The 16,084-nt window shown below is 45.9% G+C and overlaps 1 protein-coding gene across 1 annotated transcript in view; it reads left to right on the top strand.

The window, feature by feature from the left end:
- The first annotated feature begins 10,927 nt into the window (after positions 1–10,927).
- Positions 10,928–16,084, top strand: part of SLC9A1 (solute carrier family 9 member A1) — a 72,144-nt gene continuing 66,987 nt past the window's right edge. The window contains exon 1 of the mRNA XM_015823535.1: positions 10,928–11,273. Within this exon, the coding sequence (XP_015679021.1) occupies positions 10,928–11,273 (346 nt within the window). The remainder of the gene's footprint in view (positions 11,274–16,084) is intronic.

Genomic DNA, 16,084 nt, shown 5'->3' with positions numbered 1-16,084 from the left:
ATTATGTGTACAATATAAACAACTTTGTAATCAAGATCGTTTTTTCACGTAATTTGCATTAAAAAATAAATAAGAATTTTCTTTCAATGTTGAGAAATAGCACAATAATGCAGAATGTCAGCGGAATATATAAAATCCTGATATCTTCAACATCAATAGTTAACACAGACAGCCCATTGCAAAGGTGCTCCCCAAAACATTACTGATATCAAAGAACATCATTCCATCCTGCCATAGCGCAGTAGAATTGATGAAATATTTGAAGACTTCTGAAATATTAAAGATGGAAGCTTCCTCTAACAACTACAGTGATGAAATTGAAAAGAGAGGTACATTTTGGAAGATGAAATGGAAGGCTTATATGTTCCATTCATGACTTCCATGGTGATCTGGAAGTCATTATGGGCTGAATATTGGTGATCAAGAGCTGGTTGGTGTGTTGCTATTCTAATCATTCACAAAAGAACCTAAAGAAAAAATAATTGTATTTTATTCTCACAATGTTTTCAGCGAGCCAGGCTATACTGGTAGTTCTTGACTTAAAACTATTTATTTATTGACTGTTCAAAGTTATAATAGCACTTTAAACAATAATTTATCACCACAATCATTGCAGCAACCCCGGGTCAAATAATCAAAATTTGGGTGCTTGGCAACTGTCATGTTGCAGTGTCCTGTGGTCATCTGACTGCCATTTGTCACCTTCCCGGATGGCTTCCAAACAAACAAAGTCAATGGGGGATGCTGTATTTGCTTAGTGACCGTGTGATTCACTTAACAACTGCAGTGATTTGCTTAACAACCTTGGGAAAAGGGGTCATAAAATTGGACATGTCTCAATTAACAATAACTTTGCTTAACCACAAAAATTTTTGTCCCAATTTTGATCATAAGTTGAGGATTTACCTGTGCTGATAAAAAAAGTGTACCAATTAAATGCTGCTCTCAAAATTATATTTAACATGAATACTGTTGCTATTGAAGTATATGGCAGTAATCATATTATTTAATGGGGAATTGATTAAAATAAATATACCTTCAATGAAATTTAATTTTGGTTCTGGTTCTGCTCATTTTTGGGGGGTAATGCACCTTCTTCTGACATCTAATTCAAAGAGCCCATGCAGCTCTCAATCCAAAAAAGATAATACATCTGGCTTTAGAAGATGCCACAAAATGTTTGGAAAGTAAATTCTCTAATACTTGCCTAATAATAAGAATGCCTCTGTAATCTCAATTACAGAGGCATTCTGCGATGGATTAGAAAACAATTCTGTAGGACTGCTAAGTGTAGTTATCTGTTTTCATAGCTTAGTCTTGCCTGACAAAGTCATCTTTCAGATATGTAACTTAAATTCCCAAAATTCAAAACCAGCGTGCCTGTTGCTCAGAATTCTGGGAACTGAACTGTACAGTTTCGGAGGATGAAGAAAGATATAATAATATAATTTGCTCCCAGAAGAAGCGATGACAGAAAGTATTAATTATAATCAATCCGAAATGACTATTACTTGGAGAAAAATCATTTTTAAAATTTCTCTTCATATATTAAGTACATTGTAAAGCTATGAATGCTAAAAGTTGCTATTGCAATAGAGAAAAATTAGATTGGGGCTTCTATGTTTTTAGAGCAACAAATGAAAACCTAGTTCTTAAGTCAATAGTCTGATATGAGCTCAGAAGGCCCACCACAGAAACCCATGGTGGACCTCATGATATACTAAAAGATTTTTGATTCAATTTTCCCATTATAGATACTATATACCAGCTCTCATATTTCTGATAAACAACACTGCTGGATCAGACGTGTGGCTTGGGTTATTAGGGAGAAAGAAGTCTCTTAAAAATACAGAAGCATTTTTAGAAGAAATTCATTTTTAAACATGGAAAATTAAATCTTAACAAAAAAGTATCAAAAACAGAAAACAAACTAGAGAAATACAACCCCCAACACATAATTTAGGAATATATATAAATTTGTACCTTAAAGGGATCCAAAAGAAAGTTTAAAGATTCATATAAAATGGACACACATAGGTTGAGTCATAGTTTGTTGAGCAAGTCACAATTGGATGAGATCATACATGCAGACCAGAAATGATTAACAGTAATTACTGGGGGCACACAAGATTCTATACCCCAAATAAAACAACAAAGCATGTGATGCTCATCATAAATTCAGGCTGGACTAGTTTTGAAAGTTAATATTTAGGCTTCTAGTAAAAGTTAATAGCAACACTACTTTTAAATACAGGATACATGAATGTATGTTAATAAAAGTATATATATATAATAGTCTGTTTTGGATATGTGCACATGCTTAACCCAGAAAACATGGCACCAAGGCAAAATAAACCCAAAATGCATGGGTATATTAAAAAATTAAAAATAAGATAAAATATAAATTAGAACAATGCAACAAAACAAACGTTTTACCTTAGTAACATAGCCAAGAGTTTATGTTTCTGAGAAACTGCAACAAGTGAAGCTATTTAGGAATTTATGAACCCAACATTTCCGATAAACCTCTCCAAAGCTAATATACTAGCAAGCCCCAGGATGAAACAATCTGTATTCACACAACACTCTGAACCACAGAGAAATTAATCATGTTTTAGCTAGCATTTTGGCCAAACACAGCCTTAAGTGATTAATTTATGTTTAAATATGCCAAGCAAACCAAAAATCACTTCCCCATAACAAGATCCTTAGTGTGATAATTGGTAGAAATTATAAGCCACTGAAACTCAATAAGCTAAGGACATTAATCATTCAAAGAGTAAATCGGGCTTTTTCAAGGCCCGATTCTTATGTAACACCAAGCCACAATCAGTACAAACACACATCAACCTCCAAATCTAACAAACCCTAATTAATTCCTTGCAAATTCAACCCAGCAACTGCTTTTATGAAGAATTTGACTCTCATTACAGTAAAGCAGGAAAAAACTGCAGCATGGAAACAAACTTGACAGATCAGTGCAAGGAATATTATACAGTAGGAGCAATAGGAAGTGAGCAACAGCTTGTGCACATGCTCAGGAGGTATTTCAGATTGCTGTTATTTTCATTCCACCGCAACTTGTTCAGCCCAAAGATTGAGTCCACAAGAAACCTCCACCCCTGCCCCATTCATTATAACACCAACAACCAGCACACGGACTAGGTAAAAAGCTTTCAAGAGCGAAAAGTAGGTCGAGAGAGCAGACAAGTGGCCAGAAGGAGAGCTGTGGTGCCTTAAGTGATTTGCTCTCCGTCTCACTTTCCCTGCAGAGTGCAATTTAAAGCACAAAGTCTCCTGGCTCCTCTGCCAGAAGTTTTTGTGCGGAGCAAAGGAAGTTTGGGCTCTCAAAGATGCTTCACACTCAGTAGTTCCTGGGATCCTGACAGCATCTCCTGGAAGATCATGATAGGGCAGGAGGCACCCATCCCAAACTCTGGAGAGTTAGTGCCAGGCTGGAGAAAGGGGGCAAAGTGGATGCACCCCCCTGGCTGGACGTGAAGACATTTCCCAAAATTTTGGGCAACAGGAAAGCAGGTGCCCCAAGATCTTTTCCCTCTTGGAGTGGGGTGGGGGAGACCAGTGTCAGATTTTTTTTGGGGGGGGGGAAGATTCCCAGCCCACCCACAATCCCTTTGGAATTTGCTGGGAAGAGCCACGAAAAAAGGAAGGGGAGCAGATTGGGGGGGGGGCAAGAGATGAGAAATCAAGGGGCGCGGGGGGGGGGACGATGACCACGGACACCTCTGGGGGAAGCAGGAAAGCCTTCCTCCTCCTCCTCCCCCGCCCACCCCCGTCGCTCCCCAGCTGCAGAGACTGCCTCTCGCCCCCCCTCGGCCGTGGCTTATGGGAGTTGTAGTCCAGCCAGCGGAAGACGCGCGGGGGGGGGGCAGGGCTGAAGGCAGGTTCCTCGGGCGGAGGAGAAGGAGAGCTCCGGGGTTACCTGTCAGGCCTCCTCAAGGCAGGCTCAGCAGCCGCAGCAGCCAGTGGACGAAGCCCCCGAACTTCCATGCAGGGGGCGGCCTGACCCCTGTGCCAGGGCAGGGGCCCCTCCAGGAGGTGAGAGAGTGGCTGGACGGCCGCCTGAGCCGCTCGCCAGGCAGCGCAGCACTGCCCGGCCCGGCTGGGACCCGAGACCTCCGCGGCCCCCGCCTCTGTTTATCCTTTCCAGCTGTCTCGGGCTCAGCAAGCCCCCAACGCCGCCTCCCCCTCCTCTTCTCCCTCCCTCCCTCCCCTTTCTCCACCGTTGTGCCCGGCAGTGCGCCTGCGCGACGCTAACTGCGCCACCAGCCCTCTATCTCAGCGCCGGCCCTTCCGCCGCGCGAGCGGCGCAGAGACGCTCCGGGAATAAGCAACCCACCCTTTTTATCTCTCCACGTCCCATTGGCCGGGAGGGGAGTGACAGCTATTCCGCCCAAAGGGAACCCGCCAATTGGCGGGCGGCCCGGGCCAATCTGCGCACTTAGAGTAAGAGAAAGAGGGAGACGACACAGGGAACACAAGGGGCGGGGTTATCACGGGTGAAGGGGATGCTGGGAATTGAAGTTTTCAGTGGTCTCAGGAGTCATGTTATTGCCGTGTTTCTTGAACTTTTTGTGCTCGGGACCCCCTCATATTTTTAAAAATGTTGAACGATCCTAAAAGAACGTTAGATTCTATGGTTTATATTTATCGATGTTTAATGTATTAAAAATTAAAATGGATGCCTTCATATAATATTTATTGAATCAGGTAAAAATAACAATGATTATTGTAAATATTCACATACATCTTAAAAATTAATGAAAATAACTATATTGTTTTAAGAAATAATAATAATTCAAATATCTTCAATATCTGGCAGATAGTTTTGATTTTGTGGACATCCTAAGATCTTTGGAGATCCCCAGGATTCTCTGCATTACACTTTAAAAAACACTGAACTAGAGAAAGAAGTATTAGTGTTGGAAGTTAGGAAGGGAGGGAGTCAGCAGCAGCACTACTACCCACCGTTTTTGTGATGGTAGGGGAGTCCCTTAAGTTGTATGTGATGCTTCCTGGGAATTTATTTCCTAATGCACAGAATTACAAAGTTTAAGACAGTGATATTTTTATGGCATATTGCCAAGGAGGGATACAGGACATGTTTCAAAGTAGCAGCTGCTTTAGAAGTATGTAAAATTACACCCTTAAGATATAGGAATCCTTGCCCACATGTTCTAAGCAAATGGCCAGTTAAATATAGGGCACCTGTCTGGGCAAACATATGGGATTTCTACCACACCGTTCTCAGATTAAACCAGCCTGGGGATGGGGGGGTGGGGGGAGCTAATTACCCTACAAAAGCTGGGTTATTTCAACATAGCTCGCTGGATCACTGTTTTGTGAACAAATCCCAGTTCACACAATACACTAAGTCAGTGTTTCCGAACCTCAGCAAATTTAAGATGTGCAGTATGAATTTTGGGTGCAAAGTCATACATGATGCAAAAGATATTGTAGACTAATATTACGATGAAACCCAAAGATGCATTGTCACAAGGCAACTGGATTTTCTTGTTTTTCTTTGAAGACGTTTCACTTCTCATCCACGAAGCTTCCTTAGCTCTGGTGGGAAATGGAAAGATTTATACTCCTTCAGACAGCTGTTCATTTGCATTCTTTTAATGCACGGGTGTCAAACTTGCTGCGTCATGTGACATGTTGCGACATATTGCAACTTTTTTTGCATTGCCAGAGCTGGGGTGGGTGCAGCCTCCGCGTGATGCAACCGGCCCGCAGGCCGGCAGTTTGACACTCCTGTTTTAGCGAGTCATTAATGCTACCTGGAGGCTTATCTGTGTCTTCAGGGTCACCTGAGTAGCGCAAATGGTTGTGGAGCCTTCTTGGAACTGTTGAGCACATTACGATGAAACCAGAATTATTTTTTATTGCACTTTATGGATGCTGAACTAGAAAAGAAATGCAGGAAACTATTATTGTACAGTACAGTATATGGTAACTGCAGCAAGATTATCGAATGCACAAGAATGAGTTCCAGTTCTAATAACTTCCAAAGTTGCCCTTTGGGGAAACTGATCTGCAGGCAAAAGCATCCCAGACTGTAATCTGATTGCACCATTTTTGAAGATAACCTTCATCTTACATCTTACTTTGAGACTTTCGTAATTTCAGCAGCTTAGTTCCTCTGTTAAAAAAATATTATTTTTCCACATGGAGGCAGCATCTGCAGAATGTTCTTTACTAATTCCACTCCTCAGCTGTTTTGCAAATTGACTTATCTTTACAGCCCTGTGAAAAATGCAGCCTGAGTCTCAGTTGCAGTGGTGTGGCTACTGCAGGATAGAGTGTTGCAATATCCATAATTTTTACCATTTTCAGAATTATTGCCAGCTAGTTTTTGTATGTCTTGTGGGCAGCTTATATTGAAATTTTAAATTCATTTTCTCACTGGTCAAAGTTGAGAACTCACTATGGTTCAAGGAAGAATGTGGAAAATAGTTTTTTAGAGACCAACCAGATATGAAACAAATGCCTAATTGCAACACATATCCGTCTCTTACAAATTTATTAATAGCATAAGTGAGCAGAGGCAGTTGTTGACGGGGCTGCAGCATGTAGGAAGAGAGGCTGTGAACTTAATCACATTGCATTCCACCTTAAGGTTCAGAGAACTTTGAAGAAAAAAATGCAATTGCCACTATTTTATTTTGTGGTTAAAAAAAGCTTGCCTGGTGGCAACCTCAGGTGATTTTGATGGTACAATCTCTCATGAATATCTGTGTAACACTAGTAATGCCTTGTTTTACACAAGGAGAGAAAAATATACAATTTCTTGGAGCTTACAAAGCACATCAGATAGATCAGTGATGGCGAACCTTTTAGAGACCGAGTGCCCAAACTGCAACCCAAAACCCACTTATTTTTCACAAAGTGCCAGGGCTGCATCAGCATTGTGGTGCCCTCGGGGGGTGGCGGACAGGGAGGCGCCTCTGAGTGCCACCTCTGGCACGCAAAACCCGGGGGCACAAAAATGGTCCACCATGCTGCAAGGCGCAAAAACGGCCGCCGACCACGCCGCGGGGTGCAGGGACAAGGCGCTGCACCACACAAGAATGGGGCAGGGCTAGTGAGTATCATGCAGGCACTAACGCTGCCCCATTTGCAGTGCGTGCGTGCTTGCAGCCCCGTGCGCGCATGCACGCATGTAAAATGCTTCCCCCTCCCTTTTCTTCCAGTCCGCCAATCGACAATGGTTGGTGACCTCTGCTCTACCACCTTCACTTGAGCTTGCTAGTTGGAAGCTTCGCCTCCTTTGTGCTGGACGGGGCTCCTGCTCTGGGTGGCAGTGGCGGCCTGATGGACCTGCTGCTGGCAGCGGTGGCGCATGTGCCAACAGAGAGGGCTCTGAGTGCTGCCTCTGGCACGCGTGCCATAGGTTCGCCACCACTGAGATAGATGATTCTCGGCAATTGACCATTCAGCTGACTCTGAGCTTGGAGAAGGCCCTCATCTTCTATTTTGTAACAATACTCCATATCCTGTCATGTTTTTAATGTATTATATTTTATAATTATTTGAGCTAGAAATGTTTTTTATTAAAATGAGCCTTTTCTAATGCATTGCAAATTGTTTTGAATTAGTTGAATTTTATTTACTTATATATTATTGTTATATATTTATTTATTTATATCCCATCTTATTTTTACAAATAATTCAAGGCAATGAACTTACTTTTCCTATTTTCCCCACAACAACCACTATGTGAGGTAGATTGGGCTGAGAGGAAGTGAGTGGCCCAAAGATACCCAGCTGGCTTTCATGGTTAAGGTGGGACTTGAACTCATGGTCTCCCACTTTCTAGTCTGGTGCCTTAACCACTAGACCAAACTGGTTCCCCTATATGCCTGCTTTGGACATGTTTTCATCCAGGAAGTTACATGAAAAAAAAAATACCCACATTTGGAGAGCCACTGGCTGACCCACTGCACCAAACCAAGTACAATTTACAGGTAGTCCTTGACTTACAACCGTTTGAAGTTACGACCAAACTGAAAAAAGTGGCTTATGATTAGTCCTCACACTTATGACCATAGCAGCATCTCCATGGTCATGTGATCAAAATTCGAGCATTTGGCAACTGGCATGTATTTATAATATGGTAGTTGTAGTGTCCCGGGGTCATGTGACCGTTATTTGTAACCTTCCCAGCCAGTTTCCAACAAGCAAAGTTGGGGGGGGGGGGAGAGAGAGACGGATTTGCTTAATGATGCGTGATTCACTTAACAACTTTAGGGATTCACTTAATAACTGTGACAAAAAAAAAAGATCAGAAAATGACTCACTTCACAACCGGCTTACTTAGCAACAGAAATTCTAGTCCCAATTGTGATCATAAATCAAGGACTATCTATTTTGGTAGTCCTCAACTTACAACCACAATTGAGCCTAAAAATTATGTTGCTAAGCGAGACAGTTATTAAGTGAATTTTGCCCCATTTTATGACCTTTCTCGTGACAGTTGTTAAGTGAATCACTGCAGCTGTTAAGTTAATAATATGGTTGTAAAGTGAATCTGGCTTCCCCTTTGACTTTGCTTGTCAGAAGATCATAAAAGTTGAGCCCATGATCCTGGAACACTGCATCTTGCATAAATATGAGTTGCCAAAAGCACTCGAATGTTAATCCATGGGGATGCTGCAGTAGTCATAAGTGTGAAAAATGGTCACAGGTCCCTTTGTTAGCGCTGTTGTAACTTCAAACGGTCACTAAACGAATGTTGTAAGTTGAGGACTATCTGTACATGACTTCTCGCTTTTCAACCTTTTCACCCATTGTACCACTTTTAGGATATGGCAATATCCGAGTACCACCAGTCGCCTAGCAAGGTGTCAAAAACTTGATGACCCCCCCCAAAAAAAGGAAAAAAGTGATAAAGTACAGGTAGTCCTCGACTTACAACAGTTCGCTTAGTGACTGTTCGAAGTTACAATGGCACTGAAAAAAGTGCCCCCCAAGCCACAGCCGAGCTCTTCCTCCTGTCCGAGGTTTTCATTATTGTGAGCATTTATGTTGAGGATTGGCAGCGGGGGTGGGGTGGGAGGGGTGTTTGGTTTTTATTCCCCCCCCGTCTGCTGGGTGGTTGCAGCAGGTTTTGGTCACTTCACATGACCCTGGGACACTGTGACCGTCATAAATATGAATCAGTTGCCAAGCATCTGAATGTAAATCACAAGACCCTGGAGAGGCTGCAACATTCCAGCTGATCGGCGCTTCTTCTGGGCTCAGCGGAAGCGCCAGGATCAGTGCCGAGCTCCAGCTGGAGCCTGGCGCTGATCCTGGTGCTTCCACTGAGCCCTGACAGTCATGAAGAAGTGCTGATCCTGGCGCTTCCACTGAGCCCTGACAGCCCTGCAGCTCCAGCCATCTCTCGCTCAGGCTTGTGCGGTGCTGCCACCGGTTCAGCTCATTCCCCTCCCCTGCTACCACTTTTCTAGGATGGCCGCGTACCACCCGCCAGGTGCCAATGTACCACAGGTGGTACCCGTCCCACCGGTTGAAAAGCCCTGCTCTAATACCCCAGCCCATCTGCTCCCTTCAATACTAGGAAGATGCTGGGACGAGGCCTCCTCTCGCCTACTGGATATCAGCAGCCCAGATTTTGGTAGCTCCACTTAAGACCCGCTGAGGTGATTTCTCTTCGCCCAGCGGGAGGTGTGACCCAGCGGCCGCCGCCGCCGCGGCTTCCTGCTGTTGCCCAGGTTTTCCAATTGACAACCTGGGAAGCGGCTGGCTGGACCGGGCGAGCTAAAAGCCTGATCGGCCGAGACGTCTCCAAGCCGGGGTCCTGGCTGCAGCGTGGCTCCTCCGTCCTCCTTCGCCTGCCCGGTCGCCTGGCTGGCACCCAGCCCTGCCGCCTGGTTGCGACGCGGAGGCTCCCGTGCAGTGCTGCTTCCAGCCGGCGGAGGCTGCTGTGGCGGCGGGCGGGCGGGCGGGCTGGCGAGGGAGGCGCGGCGTCGGCGCCCTCCTCTCCTCCCTTCCCCTCCCCTCCCCTCCCTCCGCTTCTCCCCGCGGCGTCCTTGTCTCGGCATAGATAAGGCTGAGCGCGCAGGCGGGAGGCAGCGTCCTCCGGGCGCGCGCTGGGAGCCACGGGGAGGAGGAGGAGCAGCCGGCCCCGGGCGGAGCTGCCCCGCTGCGGCGCACGAGGATCCGGAACAAGCTCAGCTTCCTTCTTCCCAGCTCCGGGAAAGAGCCGAAGCCCTCCGTGCCTGCTGCGCGCCGCCGCCGCCCGGCCTGCCGGCTGCTCCTGGGGAAGGAAGCCGTCCCACCCCGCCCCCGAGGTGTCTTCTCCCGCAGCCCTGGGAAGCGGCCTGGCGACGCTTGCCTTCGCTCGCCGCCTTTTCTCTGCCGCTTGGGCTGTCCCATCGCTCGCTCGCTCGCCCGGCCGGCCGCCGCTGCCCCCTTCTCCTGGCCGGGTCTTCTCCAGCTGCGGCGGCTCCAGCTCTCAGCCGGCCCCTCGGAACCGGCCCCTGCTCGGCTGTCCTTGGAGGGGAGGTCTGCCCAAGTTCAAGGCGCTCGCCTGGGAGGCAGGTTTGGGTACCCGGGTGGCTTGGTCGGCCGCCTCGGCAGGGGACCGGTTCGCCGGCTTTCGCTCGTCCCCTCGTCCCCTTTCCTCCCTCGCCCTGCAGAGACGGTCCCGAAGAAGGGCGGGCAGGAAGGCGCAGCAGCCAGGCGCCCCGTCCTAAGCTGGGCTTTCCTATTATGAGCGCTTCGCCCAGTCGAGCGCCGCTTCGGGTGGATTTCCTCGGGCTCCGTTTCGTCGGTGGCCTTCGCTGATTCCGCAGACCCCCCGCTCCCTCCCCCGTCAATGAAGCCTTGATCGCCAGGCAGGTCCTCGGAATCCACCCGCCTCTTCTCCGCCTCTGCTTTCCCGGGAACGAGGACCACCATGCCGGCGCAATGCCCGAGGAGGCCCCGCTGCTCCTTCCGCGGGTTGCCCTTCTTCCTCTTTGGCGCAGCTGCCCTGCTGGGGCTGCTGCCGGTGCTTCAGAGCTCCGGCTCCGATACCCCCATGGAGATCACTCGGCAGCCCAGCTTGGTGACCGAGGGCATCACCTCCTCTCCGCCGGTGCCCGCCGAGAGCCCCTCCGACTCCGGGCGCCCCAAGAACGTTTCCACCGACGGGCACGGCAAACATCGGAAAGTTTTCCCGGTCCTGGACTTTCAATACAAGTATGTGCACCTGCCCTTCGAGATTACGCTCTGGATCCTGCTCGCCTGCCTGATGAAGCTAGGTAGGTTGATTCTGGGGGGTCCACCAGCCCCCCCCTCTCTCTCTGTGTGTGTGTGTGTGTGTGTGTGAATTAAGAGACAAAGCTATGGTGTGTAGGAAAAGAACTTTGTTTGCTGAAGGTCTCCTTCCCAGGGCTGCTTTTCTTAAATGCCGTCTTTTCTGTAGAGCCCAACAGAAAAGCTGCCCCTCAGGGAAAGGGGGTACAGGTGGTCCTCAATTTACAACCATTCATTTAGTGACCATTGGAAGTGGCAATGGCAGGAAAAAGGGGAACCTTCCTGGCCAGCCTCTGACAAGCAAAGTCAGTGAGGGAAGCTGGAGTTGTTTGGTGACTGCATGATTCACTCAACAACTGCAGTGATTTTACTTAACAACCGTGGCCAAAACAAGGTTGGGAGCAACTCACTTTACAACTGCCTTGCTTAGCAACAAAAATTCTGGTTCCAATTGTGGTTGCAGGTTGAGGACTACCTGTATGTTCCTCCAGAGAGGCTCTGTAGCCGTATGAGGTACATGGGTGCCCAGGAAATTATGGAAGGCGGCTTCCAACAAGCTATGAGCCCTGGTGACTCAGTGGTTAGAGTGCAGTATTGCAAGCTATCTCTGCCCACAGCCTGGAGTTTGATCCTGGCGGGCTCAAGGTAGACTCAGCCTTCCATCCTTCCGAGGTCGGTAAAATGAGGACCCAGATTGTTGGGGGCAAATTGCTGACTCTGTAAACTGCTTAGAGAGGGCTGTGAAGCAGTATATAAGTAAGTCCTATTGCTAGAGAAGAGGTGCAAGGATGAACATAAAGGCAAGTTCATGTGTGCTTGAAACTCTTGTTTCTCTTGGCATGTGCTCCATATTACCTGACTTAACAGCATTAAGCTGCCCCTGGGAATGGTCAATTAAATCATGGTGCAATTACAATGCCATCTGATGTATATAAAGCAGGGGTCCCCAACCCCAGCAGCCAGTCCGCCCCTCTGTGAGATGCAGGCAGCACACAAAAGCATGCACTCTCCGGTCAGCGGAAAAACCTCTCTCCATGGAACCGGTCCCTGGTGCCCAAAAGGTTGGGGACCTCTGATAGAAAGGACAGGTGGAGCTTTGACTGCACCACCATCGTGACCCCCTGGTTGTACAAAAAGTATATTTCTGGAAAGATATCCCATTCTTTCAAGTTAACCTTGTAGCTAAGTGTATTATGTGTTGGGCAGCTTAGAGGTTACTCTGGTTTATTTTTGGAAATTTAATTGGATCAGGAATGAGACTGGTGAGCATGGGCTAAATTGTATTCCTCCACCATCTGTGTGTGATCCCCACTGGGACACAACTGAGTCTGCAGGAGAAAAGTGTGTGTTTTTCCCTAGCAGCCAAGGTATATATTTAAAATAGTTGCCCCTCCCTATAGTTATGATCTCTTTCTCCAAACAGACATCCTGCTGGCTTCTTGGCTTTGTCCATCATTCTGATTGATAGTATTGGTGTGAGAATGCAACACACCTGGAAGATACCTGGAGAAAAGATTGGCCTATTAGAATGGCTGCACAGCCTTCTGTTGAGAACCCTCTAATACAGGGGTGTCAAACTGCAGGCCGGATGTGTCACACGGAAGCCGTGCCCACCCCAGCTCCTACAAGGGGAAAATAATCGCGATAAGTCATGTGATGCAGCAAGTTTGACACCAATGCTCTAATACAAACCTATGGAAAACCAGGTGTTGTGAATTCTAGATCTAACCCTAACCCTAACCCCTGAGATCTTCATTTGACACCTTGGTCGATTAGGCTTTTTTCATTAGAGGTATGTGTAGGCAGTACTCCTGAAAAAGACAGCTCTGTAGCAGGTCCTTTGCCTGGAGAAGGCCCCATTTTTAATATCTGACATGACCAGCAGAGTCTGTTGCCCAAAATTCTGAAGTTGCTATGCTGATTCTGGCTTGACAGGCCACTGGTCTAATACAATATGAAAACTTTCTGTGTTCCTGAGAAACATGTCAGGAATATTTCTGACCAGGTTTCTTTTAGGCAAGTAATAACCTGAATTTAGGCAGCAGGGGACACTGATGAGATTTAGGAAAAAAACCATGTCCCACTTTATCTATGTTTGGATTTTATATTTGGCTTCTGAAGCTAGCTAAAATAGCTTTGCTGGTTCTCCTAATATTTATACACCAAGTCACATAAAGCCTGTTGGATTTGGGAAAGAACAGTACAACTGATATGCAAAAAATGCCCTTTTTTGTACTCCATCAAAATTTGCCTTATAAATGGAAAACTTATGCCAATATGAGTAGGCTGCAAGATGATCTTTGAACATGTTGCTTATTACTTTCAGCAGTGCCTGTTTTGTATAGCCTGAAATCTTATACATTTATTTTTCTGATTTAGACTGGACAGGTACAGTAATTAGAGGGCATACCTGCTAAAACAGAGACTGTTATTTAAGACTGAGGAGGAGAACTCTTGTGCACAATATTTTTGTTTAATAAGGAGGAAAACAGGTTCTTTCTCCTGAATGAGAACACTGCTTCTGCTGTATCATTCTTGTGCATTGACCCATCCGCAACAAAATTAAGGAACTGGCCTGTTGGGGAAGTGCTGTTGTGCAGGTTTTTAGGCAAGAACGAATATTGTGGAAGAGGCTTGTAACAAACTTTACATTCCTAAATGGAGCCTAGCAGGAGATCTCCCCTGTAGATTTATGGCTAGTTATTTTGTAATATATATTTATAAATGGAGGAAAGAAACCAGGAAACAAAATTGTGGTTAGTCTGGTCAGATTTTAAAGAGAGAGTTGAAATCTCTGCAGCTGAACTCTGCAAAGTCTGAAGTGAGCTTGCCACTTGTAAAGGAATGGTGTTATTAGGGAATTTGGCAATGCAAGTAATTGCTTTACAACAGGGGTCTTCAAACGTGGCCCTTTTATGACTTGTGGACTTCAACTCCCAGAATTCCTCAGGCACGCTGGCTGAGGAATTTTGGGAGTTGAAGTCCACAAGTCATAAAAGAGTCAGATTTGAAGACCCCTGCTTTACAAGAAAGAGCCCTGTTTAATCCACAGCATATCTGGATAGGACTGGGGGAAAAAAAACCTTTCTGTGAAACTCCAGAATGCTGTTACCTGTCCCCATGCAGGAAATTCCTTTTTATTTCAAGTTGGAGTCTTTCCAGCCCTATAAATCATAATAACTAGGTTTGCGTAACCTTCCAAGCCAATGTTTCTCAACCTCAGTCACTTTACGATGCATGGACTTCAACTCCCAGAATTGCTAGGGAATTCTAGAAGTTGAAATGCATACATCTTAAAGTTGCCATTTTGGGGAAAAAAACAACAACTCTGGTCTACAGTGATTTGCTTGGGTCAGAAAAACTATTGCTAAATGTATGCTGCAGGGCATTCTTTGGCCAGAATTAGCAGGCAGGCAGAGACCAAGAAAAGATTTTCTTAGGAACTATAGGTAGTTATAGGGTGGTTGTACAAATGATGTGACTTACATAATTGCCCCAGACATCCTGATGTAATAATCATATCATTTGTACAGGAGGTACATGTTGACATCATAGTTTGTTATGGACATACAAACTATGTGACTTCAGTGACACTCAGATTTCATGCTAACTATGATTTCTTGACCAAGCTAATTGGTGAGAAAACCCACTATGATTTATTAAGCCAACTACAATTCAGTGAACGTGAGCACAATATTAATTTGGTTTGTATTTGCTGGGGAATTCTGGGAGTTGAAGTCCACACATCTTAAAGTGGCTGAGATTAAGAAATGCTCTACGCTGAAGCCTAAGAAGCCACTTCATTGCATAGAAGGTTATATGAAGTTGATAGGCATCTAGATCAGTGGTTCTCAACCTTTTTAATGCCGCGACCCCAACCGGTCGTAAGTCGAGGACTAAACCGGTCGTAAGTCGAGGACTAAACCGGTCGTAAGTCGAGGACTAAACTGGTCGTAAGTCGAGGACTACCCAGCCGGTCGTAAGTCGAGGACTTTCCCTGCCCGGGAGCGCCGCGCATGCGTGGTTCCGCCCCCTGCGCCGGCCGAGGCGTAGCTGGCAAGCGGCAGAGACGGAGCAGGCCGACCACCAGCTGGCCCAGCCCAAGGGAGGTAAGGCACCTGCCGGAAAAGGGGAAAAAATTGTGGACAAAAAAAAATGGCAGATAAAAAAAATGGCGGACAGCCTTGCTTGGCGACCCCCATGAAATGGTCGATCAACCCCAAATGGGGTCCCGACCCACAGGTTGAGAACCACTGATCTAGATAGTCTGGTCCAATATGGTACACCGAGATAGAACGTCTTCCTGTGTTTCTGAGCAACCGACCTCCGATGACAAAATGTTTCTGTTGTAACTTGGAAACACCAAGGAATAATGCTGACATGCAGCACTTGAAAAGTCCCTCAAGAAAAATAAGCTAAAAGAGGATAAAAAATCAGAAGGGGGTGATCCTAATTTTGACTATTGTAGTCCTTGGGGTCTATGCCAAACAAGCTGAAGCATCCATTTCTCTGCGCTCTGGAAAAGCCGCAATTCAGTTGCAACCAAAGGAGGGATCCCAGCAGGATTTATTGATAGGATTTATATGCTTTATTGATCACCTCAGTCCTGAAGGACTCTAGTGAGTGTACGAAACAAAATAACCACAATAGCAGTATATTATAATTCAAAACAGTCATGTTTACTCATGATTAAATAATTATTTTGTAATTGCTTCTTGGCCTTTTGACTAAGGTCAAGTGTAGTACGGTATGATTCATCAACTGAATAGAGTTAAGTTCCTACAACATACTATGGTAAGTCAAGAAAATTTTAAAT

The sequence above is a fragment of the Protobothrops mucrosquamatus genome, unplaced genomic scaffold (assembly GCF_001527695.2).
Source record: "Protobothrops mucrosquamatus isolate PMUCROS unplaced genomic scaffold, P.Mucros_1.0 scaffold1906, whole genome shotgun sequence".
NCBI classification, from domain to species: Eukaryota; Metazoa; Chordata; class Lepidosauria; order Squamata; family Viperidae; genus Protobothrops; species Protobothrops mucrosquamatus.
The sequence above is the reverse complement of the archived record's forward strand: the minus strand, read 5'-3'. Positions and strand labels throughout refer to the sequence as shown.